This window comes from Trichoderma asperellum, chromosome 7 (assembly GCF_020647865.1).
Source record: "Trichoderma asperellum chromosome 7, complete sequence".
NCBI classification, from domain to species: Eukaryota; Fungi; Ascomycota; class Sordariomycetes; order Hypocreales; family Hypocreaceae; genus Trichoderma; species Trichoderma asperellum.
In genome coordinates this window covers 1,851,272-1,870,651 of record NC_089421.1, presented here as the reverse complement: position 1 = coordinate 1,870,651, position 19,380 = coordinate 1,851,272, and the positions used below count along the sequence as shown (strand labels likewise).

The 19,380-nt window shown below is 44.6% G+C and overlaps 7 protein-coding genes across 7 annotated transcripts; 5 read left to right on the top strand and 2 right to left on the bottom strand.

The window, feature by feature from the left end:
- Positions 1-351: 351 nt before the first annotated feature.
- On the top strand, positions 352-2,015 carry TrAFT101_011358 (uncharacterized protein; the record flags this gene model as incomplete). The annotated part of the gene is made up of 3 exons (XM_024907136.2): positions 352-380; positions 450-631; positions 709-2,015. 3 exons carry the CDS (start codon positions 352-354, stop codon positions 2,013-2,015), a joined length of 1,518 nt encoding a protein of 505 aa, XP_024754946.2.
- Positions 2,016-2,714: 699 nt separating this feature from the next.
- TrAFT101_011357 (uncharacterized protein) lies at positions 2,715-3,943 on the bottom strand. Its single transcript, XM_024909106.2, has one exon. The coding sequence runs from the start codon at positions 3,897-3,899 to the stop codon at positions 2,880-2,882; it is 1,020 nt and encodes a 339-aa protein (XP_024754945.2). The 5' UTR covers positions 3,900-3,943; the 3' UTR covers positions 2,715-2,879.
- A 3,788-nt stretch (positions 3,944-7,731) lies between these two features.
- Positions 7,732-8,073, top strand: TrAFT101_011356 (uncharacterized protein; the record flags this gene model as incomplete). Its single annotated transcript, XM_024909105.2, has 1 exon — positions 7,732-8,073. One exon carries the CDS (start codon positions 7,732-7,734, stop codon positions 8,071-8,073), a length of 342 nt encoding a protein of 113 aa, XP_024754944.1.
- A 1,799-nt stretch (positions 8,074-9,872) lies between these two features.
- TrAFT101_011355 (uncharacterized protein) lies at positions 9,873-11,645 on the top strand (the record flags this gene model as incomplete). Its single annotated transcript, XM_024910386.2, has 1 exon — positions 9,873-11,645. One exon carries the CDS (start codon positions 9,873-9,875, stop codon positions 11,643-11,645), a length of 1,773 nt encoding a protein of 590 aa, XP_024754943.2.
- Positions 11,646-11,768: 123 nt separating this feature from the next.
- Positions 11,769-12,695, top strand: TrAFT101_011354 (uncharacterized protein; the record flags this gene model as incomplete). The annotated part of the gene is made up of 1 exon (XM_066129231.1): positions 11,769-12,695. The coding sequence occupies one exon, from the start codon at positions 11,769-11,771 to the stop codon at positions 12,693-12,695; it is 927 nt and encodes a 308-aa protein (XP_065985362.1).
- Positions 12,696-14,033: 1,338 nt separating this feature from the next.
- Positions 14,034-15,298, bottom strand: TrAFT101_011353 (uncharacterized protein; the record flags this gene model as incomplete). The annotated part of the gene is made up of 3 exons (XM_024910385.2): positions 14,034-14,768; positions 14,825-15,066; positions 15,127-15,298. 3 exons carry the CDS (start codon positions 15,296-15,298, stop codon positions 14,034-14,036), a joined length of 1,149 nt encoding a protein of 382 aa, XP_024754942.2.
- A 1,270-nt stretch (positions 15,299-16,568) lies between these two features.
- Positions 16,569-17,537, top strand: TrAFT101_011352 (uncharacterized protein). Its single transcript, XM_024902882.2, has 2 exons — positions 16,569-16,909; positions 16,967-17,537. The coding sequence occupies exons 1-2, from the start codon at positions 16,735-16,737 to the stop codon at positions 17,524-17,526; spliced, it is 735 nt and encodes a 244-aa protein (XP_024754941.2). The 5' UTR covers positions 16,569-16,734; the 3' UTR covers positions 17,527-17,537.
- Positions 17,538-19,380: the final 1,843 nt, after the last annotated feature.

The window sequence follows — 19,380 nt, the reverse complement described above, 5'->3', positions numbered from 1 at the left end:
GGGAATGAGATAAATGTGCTAATCTTCATTTAGCCGACGGTAAAATTGTACGTATTCGAGAAACTGAGAATGAAGAAAATATTTATGTCGTTGCTAGCAATCAAGCGATCCGATCTTATAATATAATACTTTTGAATTGATGAATACACGCCTGAGGATCAAATTTACCTAGAAAAGTAATCAAGTAATACATGTCCAGTACTACATTAAGCTTTAGAAGGTGCGGTTGCCGACGCACAATATGATGTTTCAAAAGCAATTACAGCTCCTGAAGAATGGGAACGTCACAAAAGGACCATCGAGTACCTATACCTCAAGCAGAATCTTTCTCTCACGGAGACCATTACAGAAATGAGAGCAACGCACCAATTCCACGCAACGTAAGTGTCATATTGCTACCGTCGATATGCAATGAAAAATTGCAAAGTCTCCATCTAACATATGTCCAGAGAGAAGATGTATAAAGACATGTTTAAGCAGTGGAAGTGGTCCAAGAACTTGCCAAGGGGCATGGCTATTGGCATACTCAATATGGCTAGACGGAGGCAGCCAAAGGAATCCATCTTTCAATGGGGTAACCAAACGTGGAACGGCAAATATATCGATCGGCGGGATCTCAATAGCTTGGAGGGTGAATTTTCCTCGTGCTCTCCCACAGCTATGCGAAAAGTGTAGTCAGGAATCACGCAATTTAACGTCACATGCAAGATTTTCCCACGCATCAAGATGTGGTCTGTAAGACTCCAGAAAACACTAAGGCTTCTCAGAATCTGAGCGCTTCAAAGAAAGCTCAACAACAGGATAGTAAATATGGACCGGCGAGAGGAGCTGCTACTAATGGTCCCGGGAGTGTAAGTGGGATCATTGACGAGGGACCGTTCCGCCCAAGCCCCAACCAGTCCTCTGCTAAAGATCCGAACCTTTCTGTCAAAGCATCTCTGGAAGCTGAAACAGATGATAATGGAGGAGAGAAAGAAGAAGAGGAATTGGGATTTAAAGATGCGTCGTCTTTCTCCAGCCGTCTACAATCACCCACCCATGTAAAGACAAACGAGATTGGGTATAAGCTTGCTTCCTTCTATGCTACAAAGATACGCTTTGCTGACCGCTATGACATTCTCGTTTGGATGACCGGCAAGCACCTTGGAGATATTGAAGGGAGACATCTTGAGACCATGGAAAATGTATTTCGCATCATTTCTCTCCTTCGCCACCGGCTAGGAAAAGAGGAAGGTGATCTACCAATCTATCGTTTCATAGAGCGCCTACGAAATCCAGTGGAGCATCCTGCTATATCACAAATTCTCATTGGACTTGAAACTGTTTCGGAAGAGATAATTGAGGAGTTGCTAGCTCCAGGTGATGAGGGCTCTCTCTCCCTCTTCCTAGTTGCCCTAGAAGATCTAGCCAGCGATTCTCAAACTCACGAATTTCTCCAACGAGTCATGCCTCGAATAATTGAGAAATGCGACGGCTTCCAGCAAACAGAGAGCAATCTTGCCATTCATTCCAGATGCATCCTAGCAGAGATTCTGGTAGACAGCGCACAACACGAGAGAGCCAAGAGTGTCTTGAGAGGCACCGGGCGACCCTTGAAGAACAAAGTTGATTCCAAGTCTCTGTTAGAACTTCCGACTATCAACTTGGTTCGGCGCGTAGCCATCACCTTCTTGAGAGCAAATGATCTAGAGATGTGTGATAAAGTGATAAAGCGAGTGGTAGCGATATTCGACACTGGTTTCGCAGCCGAAAAAGAGAGCTTCCACTACCTAATCTTGATTGACTTCCTTATCTCTACAACATTAGAGATCCAGAAGAGATACGAATGGGAACGAAGCCGCCCTTGGGTTGAGCGAGCTCTTTCTTTATCTTACTCTCTATTTGGTCTAAATCACTCACGAACGAAGCGGATAGAAAAAATGCTTGAAACCCACAAGGTGGAGCAACTGTTTTCGGTGACAACTATGCGCGCCTTGCTCAACTATCTTTGCACTTCAAATACGTCTAATGCCTGATTTGCACTGGAGCAATAAGCAAAGCAGTATATGCAGACTTTGCAACTGGAAATACTACATTGTTATAACCAGAGAGCATATGGGCGAGCTAACAGGATTATACTCTAAATAACGGACAAACATTGTATATTCTAGGCCTTAAATACCAATTCATCACAGTTAGTTGCTGCTATTCATTATGTAATGAAGAATAATTGTTAAGTAATGCTAAAAATCTACCTCACGCTGCAGTCCCTGTGGGTTTTGATCTCAGTTGCCATCTCACGACGCTGCCAAGCGTATGCCTTAGCCGTCATCCAAATTTTGCTCCCTGGTCTTTAATTAGACGACGACAATACGTAAAATTTACTCTGTATCTCTTAGGAACCAGAAGGGAAAAGAGCGGTTGGTGAGGCATCAGTTAAGCGCGCGACGTAACAGATCCATCAATCGACTATAGATTTAGGACTCTGCTGTGAGAGTAGTCGTATTACTAATAACTACCGAAGAAGATGAAGCAAGATTTAGCTTGGGTGCAGCCTCGGTCCTAGATCAAAGCGCTATACGCTTGGGTTCAACCCGTCTGCTGCTGATCTTCTGATTAGCAAAACGGTTATTCTTACGATTTAAACGAAATATTAGCAACTAAATAGCTGAAATACAATGAAAAGGCTAAGGTAGAAGGCACCATGTTGCAAAAGCCAAAAAAGGGTCAAGTTCCCCAATATCTGTGTTCATAGATGCTAAATTCATGGCAACAAATTTTATCAAGACAGTTCTTTATGTTGAGTGCGTAATACTACCATGTAACAGATGTAAAATCGAATTTGAAATTTAGAGAGCCATTCACTAGACTAATTTTTTCTCTCTTTTAGTCGCAATATTTTAGTATAAGGTTTCCAGACTCTCCGGGCGTGGAGACTTAAATCCCAGTTTGTTCTTTGCCTTTGAGATCCAATACTTCCTGTTCCTTTGTTCCTTGCCTTTGACATCCGAGACGGTAGGTCCAGAACATTCATCAGCTTTACTGTCCTCTTTAATATTCGTTTGTTCATCAGCTTTACTGTCCTCTTTAATATTCGTTTGTTCATCAACTTGGCTGTCCTCTTTAATATTCGTTTGTTCATCAACTTGGCTGTCCTCTTTAATATTCGTTTGTTCATCAACTTGGCTGTCCTCTTTAATATTCGTTTGTTCATCAACTTTACTGTCCTCTTTAATATTCGTTTGGGATAATTTCGTGCGTATTTTCTTGATCTCCACGAAGACTTTGTAATCGCCTTCAGGTGTTACCTCTCTCGATTCACTTCTGTATATTTCTTGGGTGGTCTCAATAAAAGTCCCGTCTCCCTTGCCACCAAGTCCCCCCAATGGTGGTTCTCCCAACAGGCTATGCAGCTGAGAAGCTATTATATCAGGGCTTTCGCTGATCAATATCCTCGGCCTCGCGCTTTTAACAGAGGGAGGTGAGATAGGGGGCCCCATGCTGCTGGAGTTATAGACAGATTCGAAAGAATCATTGTATGATGTCGCGCTCCTCGGTGGAGTTACTGGCCGAGAGCTGGAGATGGCTGCTTTCCGCTGTACTTTCCATCTGTTAAGCGCTGCAAGTGCTTCTTCGCGATGATAATTTGCGCAGTGTGTAAGAGAGATAAATCTCTGCATGTCATCATAGAAGTCATTGGTGTCGACACATTTTGTCATAGCTCGGAACTGAGACAAGAGGTCATTAACTTCATTAACTTCATTCTTCTTTTGAGCTATGCGGTTTTTGCACCGGTCTTTATCTTTCGTTAATGCCCGACATATTCTGAAATTAGGGTCATTAAAGTTTAGAGGATAGTCGATGCCTTTCAGTATTGCGGCAAGCTCTCTAATAACTGGTGGGTCCATTACGGCAGTCATATTGAAACAAGATAGTCCATTAACTACGGTTGTGACCCGCGTGTTCTGAAAGAATGAATGGGAGGGGTTATCACTTGTTAATAAATGGATGGGGGAGCTGGGGGCTGTGCCCGATGAATAAGGAATCGCGTTCATATTGGTTGCTGATATGCATGTTGGCTGTTGGTTTCTATTTAGTCCCGCACCGCACGTGTTCGTGGGTGCCGTGCAGTGAGGTATCGATATGCGACTGATGATAGGGTAAATCCATCTTGGTACTTAGCAAACCCATTTAACTAATCAGAAAAAGGCAGCTCACTTCGGGGGACTGAATACGGGATAACCCAGCACAATAGGACCTCCGTGTTGATTGCGACGGCCTGCCCGTGATTGGCTCGCTCACTATCGTTTCCTTATTGGGAGTGCTGCTTCGTCATTGCGTAAATAATTTCATGATTCTCTGACTATTTTTAGACATCTCAAAGCGTGTCTATTGTCTCTAATACTCTTGAGTTAATTCTGAATAACTCTTGTATAAGGAAGCATCTCTTACTAGAGTGGAACTCTGGGACAATCCAAGGAATAGATCCCAGATTCCTTTATGAGGGAAAGGCAGTCTTCGATATTTTAGTTGGTAGAGCAAACATGCAAACCAAAAATTTAAATACGCATGCAGAGAGTCTCATCCAATGAGACATATTGTTCCAAGCTCACATTGTCACGATGAGTGCCTATTCGCCATAAGAACAGTTCAGCAATCATGTCAAGTGCATTCCTTCTCGCCGAAGCTGCCCTAGCACGTTTGACAAAGCATTCAATTTTTAGGAATATTGAGCGTGTGTATATATTTAGCCATATTCGGCGATGAATTTGCCAGTTGGCCGAAAACACTGATGCCGAGGTAGTGGCCACCGCAGCAGTTAAGATGCACATGAACACATGCACGCCATTTCCACATATTGCGCACCACATATCCTACTCCCACATCAAAACCTGATGCTGAATCCATTTCTCCTGTTCCTCCATAATTGCCTGTGCGGAATCCCGAAGGTAGTACGGCCCGCACCCGCCGAAGCACACTAAGTGTCAAAACGGTCATCAATGATACCTTAATCAAAAGTGTTGTTGGTTCGACCCTGGTTCAGGCAGGCAGCGCCTGACCAAATATAGATTACAGAGGAGGCATTTAATGAAATTTAGACATTAAAAGGCATAGCCCATATGCAGAAAGTCAGAAGCAGAATCCTTCAAGGCTGCCTGGAGTCCTACCCCCAACCTTGCTCAGCAAGTTCGAAAGTCCTACCGTCTCTGGTTCTCGCCCAGCTCTCTGTCTTTTTTGAGACCTCGCTGCTCCTTGTCTTGTGCGGCGATAGCGATTTCAGGACTTGTTCTGCAAACTAGTTGTGTTGCTCATTCGTGGCATTCTTACGAGCAAATTCTTTGGATTGTATTTTCGGCTGGCAACATATTGATGACACTCTGCGATTGCTGCAATTATTACCGTGTTGGATATTCCTGTCACATGCTCTATGCCTTCTTTTGCTTTCACAAAAATCTAATAAATATTGCGACATTTGTTGTCAGTGGTCATCGCCTTTTTTCTTCTTTGGTTTAGGCTACGGAAGAAGGAGAACGAGAGTCGACTAATGCAAAATCCTTGCGAATCATGTAGGTGCCTTTGCTCTGCAGTAGATACGTACCTTTCTGCAATATTAGTCATTGGTCGCATTTTCTGAAGCAGAGCAGTTCTATCTGGCTGAGGATTGAGTTGACCTTGTTGGTGATGGTGAATGTATTAGAGCTGCGTGGCAATATGAGCTATGTATGAAAAGCAAATTCTGAGCGAATGAACACCCTCTGTCATTTGACCTTGATCCTATGTGCCTCTTTTATCTCTCTGCTTCTGCTTCTGCTACTGATCCTATTACTTTTATTCGTTCTAGTTCTACTACCTATGCCTTTTTTATTGCTCTGCTTCCGTTTGTTGGAAGGAACGAACATTGATACGTTCATCATTTAGAGTTTGCTTATGTAAATTGACCTATATAGGAACTTCGTGTATGGCACACTGTACAGAACGAACCTAGACTTCTAGATAATTCCAATGCACTCTTTTACGTTCGTTTTCTTCATTCTTCAACACCGTTCAGGTGCTGGTCTACTAGGAATTTGGTGCACATCCCGTGTATTCCAATGGATATGGACATCAAGAACACCCTGCTAAGTGCCACCAATAATTTTCTTGGCCTGACTGGCCAATGGATAGGCTCTTGCCATCTGCTACATCTCAACTAGTGCTACCTGATCTATACTTATCCAGACCATCTACACCCCGAACGACCGGGGAGAAATAATTTTTAGTATTCAATATGGCGGCTACCGGCATTTGAATAAGTGAATTGAGACAATCAGAGGCGTACTGAATTGCGCCGCCGGTTAAGGGCAAACGCAGAGGGAGTAAGACAATATCGCCACATGGTTATAGGGCCGAAGCTCGCGGGAGGCAAAGGTGGATGGATGACAGCGCTATTACTTAAGGCAATAGTGCCTTCTTTAAATACCTGTAATATAATTCAATGCCTTAGGCTTAGTATTTATCGGCGGAGAGGTGAGTTTGAGCTAATGCCAGGAAGAACGCCAGCTGTCGGGGCTGGTGGCTGGCTGAAGCGCCTGGAATGTAATGACAAGATTTCTATTCAGGTCTGCTAAAGGATACATTGACGCTAGTCATCGGGCCTATTAGTATGCAGTCTCCATTGCTCCAGACTCAGCCTCATATGCTTGTTCTGCAGCATGTGATTGGGGGATGAAGCAAGAGTACGGCATTACACGTGAATATCATAAGTTCAGAGGGTTCCGACTTGGCAGCTTCATCCTTGGGTTTCTGGGTAGAAGCTTATCCAATAGAACAAGACTTGTGATAGATGGGAGTAATTGGGTAATAACCAGACGCAGACAGCATCTGGGAGACAATATGCTATAAATAGCACTTAATCATAGACTAAGGAGATTGGTAGGAATATATAATATTATTTAGGCTTTCTTATAGAGCATTTATATTTTATTATTTTTAGTATATCATTATTCCAAGTAGGACTCTTAATTCCTTCTGTAATATAGCTGAAGACAGGACAGTGTATTTTGTTTACTATAACAAGGTGGCTTTTCTTACCCCCACACTTTCCCCCTTCACTAACCCTCATCTACCGATCATCTCGGATAGCGGCTGCTCGGGATACTTTACATGCGATTAACTTTGCACTATACTACATACATAGCCACAAGCAGCCCGGGTACAGCGTATGTTTTGCGCGGAGAATCTTTTAACGCGGAATTACCGACATTCAACTCAGCCACCACTGTTCTGTAACTAATAAAATAGGACGCTGGATTATTGAGTACACCTGTAAATTGTTGCTCAACTGAATGTTTCGACACGGAATTACCGACATTCAACTCAGCCACCACTGTTCTGTAAATAACTGATGAAATAGGACGCTGGATTGATGAGTACACCCGTAAATTGTCGCTCAACTGAGTGTAGCCGAGATCCTTCCTCGCCATTGCCTATGAGAATGTCTCCAAGGAAAGCCATGTCTCGCCACACATCATCACAATTCTCCGTTTCATCTCAATAGTATTATAAACTTTATAGCAAGCCACAGTAGGTAATGGTTGGATATTTTGCTAGGATAGAATGCCATGTTCAGAAAGCACATACCAGCAACTTCATGTATAAATAAAGGGGCATGTCCTCGATGAAATGGAAATTATCAACAACCATCCTCACACTCGTCAACAAAGCATCCAACATTCTTAACACAACACCACTCTGCTCTTGCAAGCTGCCAAAATGTTCAGCCTTCTCCTCAAGTCTGCTGCCATCATGACTGCCACCATGGCCCTCACTTCCTCCGCCGCTCCCCAGTGCAAGACTAATGCCGACTGCCTCTCTGGCTTCATCTGCGGCCCCAGCGACATTGGTACCTCCACTGATAATGTGTGCGTCAAGACTGGAACCTGCAACAACAAGCCTGATCCTCAATTCCCCAAACTCGGACCAAAGTGCGGCGACTCGATCTTCTGCAACGTCGGTGGCTACTGCGGGGAAGGATATTATAAGTCGGGCGGTGACACAATCCTTGCTCAAGTCTGTGTTAACGCTGCCACTGGCGCTAAATGCGCTCAGACTTAATGTAACTAGAAAACCCCAAGAGGCTGTGCACGGGATGCCTTATTAGTCAGCAGCGTCTGCTATAACACACCGCTGTATATTTCTTCTAGCTGCCCCTATAGCTAATGTATCTTTCTGTGCTGCTGCTTTTATCTCTTACTATATACATTTTTGCTCCTCTTCTATGGCCTTTTAAATGGCATTTGCTACAGGTAGATAATTTTTTTTGCTAGTTCCCTTTCTAGCTCTTTTCCCAGCTTTCTTTCCAGCTCTCTTTCTGGCTCTCTTTCCGGCTCTTCTGGTAGGTATAGCAGCATCTCTTCTAGTACTAGCAGCTGTTGTTGTAGCTGATGTAGCCGGCTTGTCGGCGGGTTTTGCGGCTGTTACAGCTTCAGGCAGCTTGGCGGCTAGCTTTGCGGCTGGCTTTGCGGCTTGGTTAGATGATTACTGTCTATATAATAATGAAATCGAGCTTCTGATCGATGTCGAATAACCCAATCGCCATCGCGATTTTCAATAACCCAATCGCCATCGCGATGTTCTATGACGTTTATTAAAAATTAACAGCCTTTGGAAAATTAATTGCAAAAAAAAACTATTTTCCATTGAGGAAGACCAATGTGTATAATAAAATTAAATCTTTAAATAATATATTATAACCACCAATTTTTGCAAGATAAGTTAAATCAAGCTCCAATTCCTCTCTAGATAGATAGGTTTGTTCAAAAGGAAGATCCATTATAACATAGGCATTGATGTAAAGAAAATAGCTATAGGGTGCAGGTTTAATATTCATCTGGAAACACTACGAATTAAAGCGGGAGACAAAACGGTGAAGTAGACGTGCACTTAACGATACTGAGTCAAAAATGGCGAAAATGGCAAAACCTTGGTTTAGGTTTAAGTCACGGTAGAAATCCCGTTGCTTTTTTGCCCCGTTTCAATATCAAATTTTCCTTGGCTCAAAAGCGTTGCGCTGATGTATGGTGTGGCTATTGAGTGGTTGTGTTAGGAATGAAGCAAAGGAATGAAGTAATAGTGGGGTCTTCTCCAGATCCCATCAAGTTCTACAACGCGATTCAATGTCTTCTATTTCTGGCTCCCTTGGCTTCCAAAATCGGAATTACCCAGCTGCTATTTTGTTCTTCTTTTTTTTTTTATAAAATGAAATTTCAAGAGTCTGACCTTAGTTAACCACAAAACATGGAGCCTTTGCTATTTTCACTCCCTCAAAAATACCCTTGCCACATCCGCCTCCCCTGACGCTACATGTCACATCTTAAAGCATCGATTCTATCCTGACGAAGGCTACACACAGGTTCCCTCCAAAGCAACTTTTGTTCCTTGGTTACCTAATGGAGCTTTTGCCGCGTGATGCAAAGAACTAGGCCCTTCGTCAGCATCGTAATTTACATCTCGCCTGAATCGCCACAGCGTGTGCACTTATAAGCAAGATACTTGGAAATTAGCTCTTTAACGACTAGAGACGGCAGGACTATTGGGTTATAATGAGAATAAGCAGGGCACCGGGACGTTCCATGATTGTAATGCATAGCGGTGTACTGTGTCTGCGCAATGGTAACTTGCATGCATACAATACCCAAGAGCGGGGTTGGCGCCTGATGCGGTGCAAGGCTGCAATAACAAGGCTCGCTAGATGTTGAGAGAAACAGGCCGCATCAAGTCTATCAAACCAAATGCAAGCCAGCCTTCACTGCCTAGAAATAGTCCTGCGTACAAACACCGGACAGCTCTCAGTCCACTGAACGAGTACCTGCCGCGAGAGCCCATCCCATCGTCCCAACCGCCGGTCCCTGCAAATGGCCCGCCGCGAAGACTTCGAGATCGCGATAGTCTGCGGCTTGCCGCTTGAGTACGATGCCGTCTCCCTCATTTCCGATGAAGTTTGGAAACAGGATAGAGAGAACAACGACTGCAAGACAGGCCGTATTGGCGAGCATAATGTTGTCCTGGCTCTGCTTCCCGGCATGGGTAAAGCAAGTGCCGCGAGCACAGCAGCCAACATCCGTTGGAGCTATCGCCATGTACGGCTTTGCTTTCTTGTTGGGGTCTGCGGCGGTGTGCCCCAAACTGGCAGCAAGGAAATTCTTTTAGGTGATGTAGTGGTTGGCAAGGCCATTGTCTCATACGATTTTGGCAGGCAATATCCCGACGGGTTTACGCTTAAGGATGGCATCGAAAGCAATATGGCGAAGCCGGACAGATATATCCGCAAACAACTAGCTGTATTTGAGACCAGCAATGGCTGTCTCCGACTTCAAGAAGAGATTGCCAGTTTCCTCAAAAAGCTTCAGGCCAAGGCGACACAGCAGGGGTGCGGAACGAAATACAGTTATCCTGGAACGGACGAAGACAGGCTTTTCATGCCAGGGTATCGCCACAAACACCATATATCACCTACATGTATCTGCAGTAAATGCGAGAAGGGATCCGACCCCGTATGCGAAGATGCTGTCAAGTCCTCGTGCCATGATCTAGGATGTGCGGAGCAATACCTCGTTCCAAGAACGCGGCTTAAGAGGAAGCGGGAAGGCGATATTAAGAAGGCTCAAGATCCAGCCATCCACATTGGAAGTGTTGGATCGGGAGACAGAGTTCTCAAATCTGGGGAACATCGTGATAGCATTGCCAAGCCAAAAGGCATCATCGCCTTCGAGATGGAGGGCGCCGGGATCATGGAAGAGATTCCTTGCGTGATAGTCAAAGGAGTGTGTGATTATGCAGACTGCCACAAGAGCAAGAAATGGCAAGACTTTGCGGCGGCTACTGCGGCCTCTGCGCTACAGGCCATCTTGGGATACATACCACCAGCCAAGAGCCAAGTCCCGCGACAAGGCCACTTCCTTGTCCCGTTTGGGCGGAACGAAAGTTTCACCGGGCGAGAAGACATCCTGCAGCGGCTTATCATGAGAACCAACCCAGGTGCTAATAAGGACGACTGCCAAAGGACGGCCGTCGAAGGCCTCGGAGGCATTGGCAAGACGCAGATCGCGCTTGAAGTCGCGTTTCGCCTTCACGACGCCTACCCCGACTGCTCCATCTTCTGGGTCCCGGCCGTGGAAGCCACCGGATTCGAGAACGCCTACCGTAAGATTGGCCAGAGCCTGGGGGTAGCAGGGATCGACGAGGACTCGGCCGACGTGAAGACTCTCGTAAAGGCTGCTTTGAGCCGCAATGATGCAGGAGCATGGCTGCTGATTGTTGATAACGCTGACGACACAGATCTCGTCTGTGGTCCCACAGGAGTATTTAGATCTCTTCCATTTAGTAGGATGGGCTCGATTCTCTTTACGACGCGGAACCATCAGGCTGCAGTCGGGCTAGATATTCCGGAGACCGGCGTCGTCCGTATACCCGAAATGAACCAAACGGAAGCAACCGAGCTGCTACAGAGGAGCCTGAAGAAGAGTCAGACACAGGATGCCGCAAGCTTGACGAGCCTCCTCGATTTCCTCGCTTACCTGCCTCTTGCAATTAAGCAGGCGTCGGCCTACATGGCTAAGACAGGAATGGCGATATCGAGATATCTTCAGCACTGCCGGTCTAGCGACAAAAAAATGATCAAACTGTAGAGCAAAGACTTCGAGGACCGCGGCCGCTACAGCGGCATCGAAAATGCAGTGGCCACGACCTGGTTAATTTCCTTCGAGCAAATCTCGCGGGATTACCCACTTGCCATACAGTACCTGCGATCTATGTGTTTTCTTGCCGAGAAGGAAATCCCTGCATCCCTGTTGTGGACAGCCGATGATGAACTGGAGGCGGACGAGGCGATCGAAGCGCTGAAGGCGTATGCATTCATCACCGAACGAGCAGGCGAAGAGCTGTATGACATGCACAGACTTGTCCGATTAGCAATACACAGTTGGTTAGAAAATGATGGAGACTTTAAGTCATGTGTTACAGCTACACTATATCAACTCGACAAAGTGTTTCCTTTTCCTGAACATAAAAATCGGGCTGACTGGGTGCAATATTTGCCGCATGCGTTAGCTGCGTTAAAGTTCGGAGACTATTCGACTGACAATATGGCTAACTCAAATCTTCTCCTTAAAGTGGCTTGGAGTAGCTTTCTCCTTGGCAAATATCAGGATGCAGAGACTTTCTACTATCAGGCATTGGAAATATTGCCTAAAGTGCTAGGCGCCGAGCATCCTCACACGCTTACGAGCATGAATAATCTCGCAGGTGTGCTTTGTAGCCAGGGGAAGTATAACGAAGCCGAGGTGATTTATCGGCAGGCACTAGAATTACAGACTAAAGTACTAGGTGCCAAACATCCTATTACACTTACAAGCATAAATAACCTTGCGCTTATACTTCTTAATCAAGAGAAATATAACGAGGCTGAGGCAATCCATCGGCAGGCACTGGAATTACAGACTAAGGTGCTAGGTGCCGAGCATCCCTATATATTTACAAGCATAAATAACCTTGCAAGTGTGCTTTATAGCCAGGGGAAATACAAAAAGGCCGAGGTAATTCTTCGGCAGGCACTGGAATTACGGACTAAGGTGCTAGGCGCCGAGCATCCTGATACACTAGCGAGTATAAACAAACTCGCAAGCATGCTTCGTAGCCAGGGGAAGTCCGACGAGGCCGAGGCTATCCGACCATCCTGACAGGCTGACCAGCATGAACAACCTCGCAAGTGTGCTTCCTAGTCTGACGAGGCCGAAATGTGTTCACCAACTCTGCCAAATAAGGTAGACTTTACCTTTTTACGGCTTGATATTAAGACCGTGTATTACTGAGACTAAATGTAATATCTGAAGATGTCGTTCCTTCTCCCTCGCTCTTTTTTTATCCCTTTGCCCTCTTGAGGGTTGAAGGGGCCGTGGTTGTTTTATACCTCTTTGTTGTACAGTATTGAAGAAACTATTTGAATTCGCTGGAACATACTAAGTCGAACTGTAAGCGGTAAAGCAGCACTACATATGTGTGTTAGGCGCCCAATAGGGCTACGGGTCCGTATATACACGGGGGTAATGACTTGGTCAGCAATCTCCCTTCTTTACCAGCTGGCCGCCGTTAATCTTACAACAAGCAATCTAGAAATTAATTTCCAAAACGGCTTCGTTTCCTGATGATAGTCTCCCTCCTCAATGTATATGTTTACTACAACACGGCTTTTTTTTTTTTTTTTTTTTTGGTTTATTAATACCTGGCCTATTATTAAAGGTTATGCTTTTTATAATTAGAAGATCTACTATTAATGAGTCCGGTTGACGTACAATTACTTATTCATGCAATCGATTTCGCCAACCTTAAGAGAGCGAAAAGGACATATAACTGTAATTCTTGAGGTACCGGCTGTCAAATTTCTATGATAGCTAAAAAGACCTGGTATGGCCTTTGGGTTCTTAAGCATCGTATGGAGCTCAATTTCTCTACATAACCACGAGTCTAAGTATCCTTCCTCATCATACTCCGCAGAAGTTCTCCAAATCTCGTTTGACGTAGCTCTTAGCGAGCTGACATGCAGACTCTGTGCAGAGATGGTTTTCTATAACTAAACCAACGGACGTTAGTTTCGAATTCTACTGTGCTATTCCTTGGTATAAAATAATTAATATAAAGCGCTCTTTTATTGTATTGAGGATTATGTTCTTACAGGAAAGTTATAATTTTCTACTCTATACCATTCAGTAGTCCACTAAAATGCACAGATGCTTTTGTGACTTGTATTTGCTGCCGTTAGTCACAACGGAGTAGCGGAGTTGTAGCCAATCACATCATGTATCCCGGACGCCTAGGTTATAAGACATCCTGCGTTTTATACAGGGACACATGACCATAGGTAGTGGAAAACTCAGGGTTCCGCCAAGTTCTAGCACACCTCAATTCTGTTTATACTTAGTCATAAGTAGACCGAATTCGATCTTCAACCTGCGTTTCACGCAAGACCATTATTTCTGATGTCTTGTCCATCACCTGCTTGTGAAATGTGGCTACGTCTACTATCTAGGCACGAATCTAATTTTGGAGCCACTGAGCATCGTCCAGAACTGGGGCGGGTAATTGTCGAATCCTCCTTTGGGCACTTTGACATGGATATCGAAGTTTCTGAACAAATGCGGTACGACCGAGCTGATAATGAGTTTTGCTAGGTTTTGTCCAGGACAACTACGACTTTGGCCGCCAAATAGTAGGCTATATCTTTCCATCGTTTTAATCTGGTCTTCATCGTCGCTTAACCACCTTTCAGGCTTAAACTCTCGAGCGTCTGGCCCAAATAGATCCGTATTTCTTGCAAATGTGGTCGGGTTACAACCAAGAACTGTCCCCTCAGGAAAGAAATAGCCATGGAGTTGAAGGCCATCTCGCGGTGCCACTCGGGGCAAGCTGATGTTTGTGACGTGATGCAGGCGCATCGCCTCTCTCACGCATGCAGAAGTGATTGTGCTTGGCCTGTCTTCAAACCCCACTGGAACTCGCTCGCCTCGGCACTCCTGCTCAACACGCCTTTGGAGGTCGGGGCTGGCACAGATTCTGCATAAGATGGAAACGAGGCTAGAGCCTGTAGTGTCGTGTCCAGCGGCTACACAAGATCCAGCAATGCCTCTTGCGTAATCCAGGTTGAACTTTGGCTTGTCAATGTGGATTGCCAGTAACTGTTCAATGAGGTCTCGGCCGTTCTCAAAACTGGGATTCTCAATAGAGCTGATTCTATGTAAAAGCTGCTTGAATAAGGACTGGATGATTTTGCGTGTTAGCGGCCAGGGTTTTAGACAAACATTATCTCACTTACGGGGCCAACATGGGCTGGAAGTCCAATCCCTTGACTGGAATAGCTGGTAGGGAGGCCAAGAATCTGGAATACATATTTCCTCAGCATGGGCATTACGTCCAGCAAGACGCATAGAGTAGGTAAATGGCCCAAAACACTTGTTCGACGCCAGAAGGTCAAGTTAAGCTCGAGATCTCCATAATTATGGCCTTGTTCAAGAATATCCTCCGGTGACCCGGACCAAGTGATGCTAGTTAGACATTCTAGATAGTAAGTATGATGATGTTATCTCAGCCATCTTGGGACTGGAAGGCTGATCTTACCTAGAACAATAATATGCATCCATTCGCTGGTATCGACTTCTTCTCCATTTAGTCTATGTAGCCTTTCACAGACCCTTTGCATGACTTCAATGACTTTGGGCTTGAACCTCTTTAGATTGCTAGCCGTGAACGCAGGTCCAGCACTTCTCCTAATCAGCTGGTAGCGCATCATATCTGCTTCAGCTAGAAGATGAACACCATCCGAATGAGGACGCCTAATAAACAACTCTAGCACGCTGGCTGAAAGCCTTGTCCCATCTAGGCGCAGTCATTAGTGGCATCGTGACAAGTTTGCGGAACTAGAGCGACTCTAGCCACATACCATACCATGGTCCCTTATCCTGAGATGCACTGGACTCTGCACTAAAGTCAGTTAAGTTTAGCTTCATCAGAAAAATTATATTCATACTATACAACACTTCAAATGCTTCTTTGCTATTGCACACTACTTCATTGGGAGCAGTCCTGACGATTGGACCATATCTGTCGTGTAATGCGAGCTCATATGGTTTCCCAGCAATGATCTTTCGAATCTGCCACCAAGATGAGAGAGCAGCGAGCTTAGGGCCAGGTAATGCAGCCAAAGGATGGAACAGCAGCCTGTATATTGGTACTACTAAGATGATAAGAAAGGCACATGTAATGAAGATGGTAACCCATTCTGTAGATGCTGTGTCACTTATAAGTGCCATTTTTGACGTATTTTATTTGATAGGCTTTTTAAGTGTAAGAAAGCAGTGATTTATATAATTTAGTCTAGCAAGTAAAACGTTCAACACTCGGATTCCATACATGTTTAACTCCAAATGCTCACGCTAGTTGTAGCGTATGGGGAAGTCAGCAACTACCCAAACAGTCACTAGTGGGACTGTGGCGGAGGAGTTCTAAATGAGGGATGCACCCAGCTCCTCTGAAAGCTCACGTTGCTTACACTCTTCTTCTTATCTTGAAGATACATCTAGCCATGCTTTTATCTGCTTTATAAAACCGAGGTCGGCTATTGACTCAAGGTCAAAGCCAACTGCCGACGAAAGCTTCCCCGATTTGACAGATATGCCGACTGAAGGCCGCTCTCAGCCAAGCCGAACTCGGCGAAGCACTCTTATGATATGAGTTGATTGATAATATGCTCCATTATGTTACTGATAGGTTATCAGGTTTAAAGTTTCCATAGTATTTAACAATTTAAATGTCAAGGTATTTCCTCCTTTCTTATTTCTGCTATATATTATGAGGTCCGAGATTTTACTGGCTTTATAAATTTGGTAAAATGCATCATAAAATCGTTGCATTAGATGCATGGCATGTGCCCATCCCCTTGGATCTTTTGAAACTACCAGCATCACACTCTTACGACTTAAAACTCTGCGAGACAAAATCGGCATCGAATGAGGAGATTCATGATCGCGTGAAAGACGCTACTATCATCGCCGTCACACTCACCCCCTTGACTCTTCAACGCTCTCAGCAGCCGTGACTCCAAACCTTCGTCTGGTAGTGGCCATTGCTTCGGGTACTGATGGCATCGATAAACAACAATGCAAAGAAAGAGGCATCAGGGTGCTGAACGTACCCAACGCAAATACTGACAGTGTTGCAAATCATGCTATGGCAATGTATTTTGCTTGCCGCCGCCGTCTGTTGACGATGCATCACATCATGTTCAGAACAGACGAATGGAGGAGACGGGGAACAGTTGCGAATATGATGCATTCTAGAGATCATGGCTTACCATTGTCTTGTCAAGAGGAGGTAGTCGGCATTATCGGATACGGTGCAATAGGTAGGTACCTACGCTTAGTGTAAACATGGCTGTATCTGACACCATAGGGAACAACAGGTCAACGCGTTGCTCAAAAATGCCGTGGCCTTGGAATGACTGTCTTACTTGCTTCTCGAAAAGGCGCAGCGTCGGATGCCGTTCCAGCTGCCACTGAGCCGACGTCAATTGGTACAGAAACTCCTAATGGTAGAACGCCGTTCACGGAGGTTCTGCGCCGATCATCGGTGATTGTGCTATGTTTGCCCCGGAATTTGGAGACCCTCAATATGATATCGGACGACGAGTTCCGAATGATGTCTCAAAAGACCATCGTGATAAATATCACACGTAGAGGTATCATCGATGAGCATGCGCTACTCAGGGCTTTGAAAGGTGGCTTGATAGACGGGTGCGCTACGGATGTGTTTCTCAAAGAGCCTTCTGGAGCAGGTGATTATTGGAAGGAAGGTGATAGCCCAATTCTTAGATTGAGTGAAGCTGAAGCGGACGAGATGAATTTATTGGTTACGCCTCATGTGGCGTGGTACGCAAGCGCAACTATAGAGAACTACTTGCGAACTTTTAAACAAAACGTCGAGGACTGGTGTTCCGGAAAGTTGTCAAATATCATTGTCTAGCAAGGACTGGGGGGATATTGCTAGATAGCCGTTGATTCTTAGAGTGAAACTTATTGACTCGCTACCTAGTAGTTGTCTCGAAAATGGGAATTGGTTTGTTAATGCCCATTTCACAGAACAGCATATTACTCAAGCTGTCGAAAAGAGAGAGGACGCAAATGGTCACAGTAAACGATATCCACCCTAGTCTGTACTCCGTACTTGTCCTTAGAGTTCCACATTATGCCGCCCCTAGAGTTGATAATGGTAATTGCATGATTATTGCTCATCCTGAAATGGATAATGCTAAAGTTCAGCGCCCCACAAAAGCAACCTGGAATACGCCACAATTTTAATGTGACTCTAGATAGGTCAAGTATTCACCTTATAGGTATCAGAATATGATAAATAGAGGGAAAAAATAAAGACTTGTACATTTTCAGCGATCCGGAGACAGGTTGATTAAACTATAATATTTCTTGAAACTACGCTGAGTTTTCTGCTTTAGTGTCACAATTCGAATCTTATTTACAACTATACCAACAACCAGCCGTTGATTGTCTTTATTTACTATGGCCTCAAAATTATTACTCGTACAATCTCTATTTGAAGCAAAATGATTAAAAATATGGTACTGAGAGATTGGTATTCCGACATCGGACAATTCTTTTGGGTTTGAGCTATGGTTGCAATATGCTGTAAGAAGTAGCCAGACAGAGCTACGCGTATTTAGAAGCGGGCGTTCAAAGCGGGGATTCAGTCCCTCAAATCCCACCCTATTTATTTCCCTTTGCGACTCAAAATCTCTCAAGTTATGATGCAACAATGTCTACAGCATCCATATAATTCCTGTCATTGGTTGGATTCTAGAGGTTTCGTTGGAGAATGCTAAGCTATGAAGTCCATGCATTTTTATCGCTAATTTTTGCTTATTTTCATCTATAAAGTGAGTGTATATCCACTACCTATCAAAGACTCTCAGGTAAGCAGGAGGTATTTCCATTGCCAGCGCTAATTCTTTTGTACTTTAGTCGCGTGCCTATATTAAACTCACATATATGTACGATTGAGTGCATTCCGCGATTTTACGGATAGATTCTGAGAGCGGAGGCAATTAGCCAAGTATCATCTACGATTGAGCACGTTGTAGATTGGATTACATTTGCGAAATTAGCTCGTATTGCTCGCGCTGTTCATTCTGCCCTTTGTGAAGCAAACTCGCAGGACGATTGGGCAAAGCAAGGCACTAATATTAGCCTGCTAGATTAAACACTCCCGTCTTTTCTATACCCACCCACCTGTAATCTGTCAGTTTTACTATGAAATTAAAACGTAGGAAATTAAAGTTACCGTATTCATTCAATAATTGTGTAAGATAAGCACCACCGATAGAGGTCTGAAGGTAATACTACGGTGTATGAAGGCAGCGCACATTACAAATCTCTCGATAATGAAGATGAACGTTACTTGGCAGTTCTGCGATGGATAGACCTGCTGAAGAAAAGACACGAATCAAGCAAGCAATTCGTTGTCTTTTGAAGGAGTGGTATCAATGGATTCTGGAGGATCGCAACTTTAAGCAGTGGTGGCAATTAGGTCCGAGTGTTGTAGATAACTGGTAATACAGGAAAGGGAAAGACTCTAATAACATGCGGTATAACAAACTGACGAGCAAAACAAAACCTAAGGACCCGAATTCTAGTATATTACTATCTTGCTTCTTCTGTCAGAGCACCGACTCGCGTATCAAGACTGCCACAGCTACACTACGCGGTCTTCTATACCTCAACATTGACCAGCAACTGTCGCTCATTTCACATTTGCAGACAAAGTATGATGTTGCGGGTAAGAATCTTTCGATGACCCAATTGCCTG

Bases quoted from the DNA above. Each gene is read 5' to 3' on its own strand.
- TrAFT101_011352 (XM_024902882.2), top strand. From the start codon at position 16,735: ATGGCAATGTATTTTGCTTGCCGCCGCCGTCTGTTGACGATGCATCAC. The intron at 16,910-16,966 runs GTAGGTACCTAC...AGGGAACAACAG, and splicing joins TATCGGATACGGTGCAATAG to GTCAACGCGTTGCTCAAAAA.
- TrAFT101_011357 (XM_024909106.2), bottom strand. From the start codon at position 3,899: ATGACTGCCGTAATGGACCCACCAGTTATTAGAGAGCTTGCCGCAATA.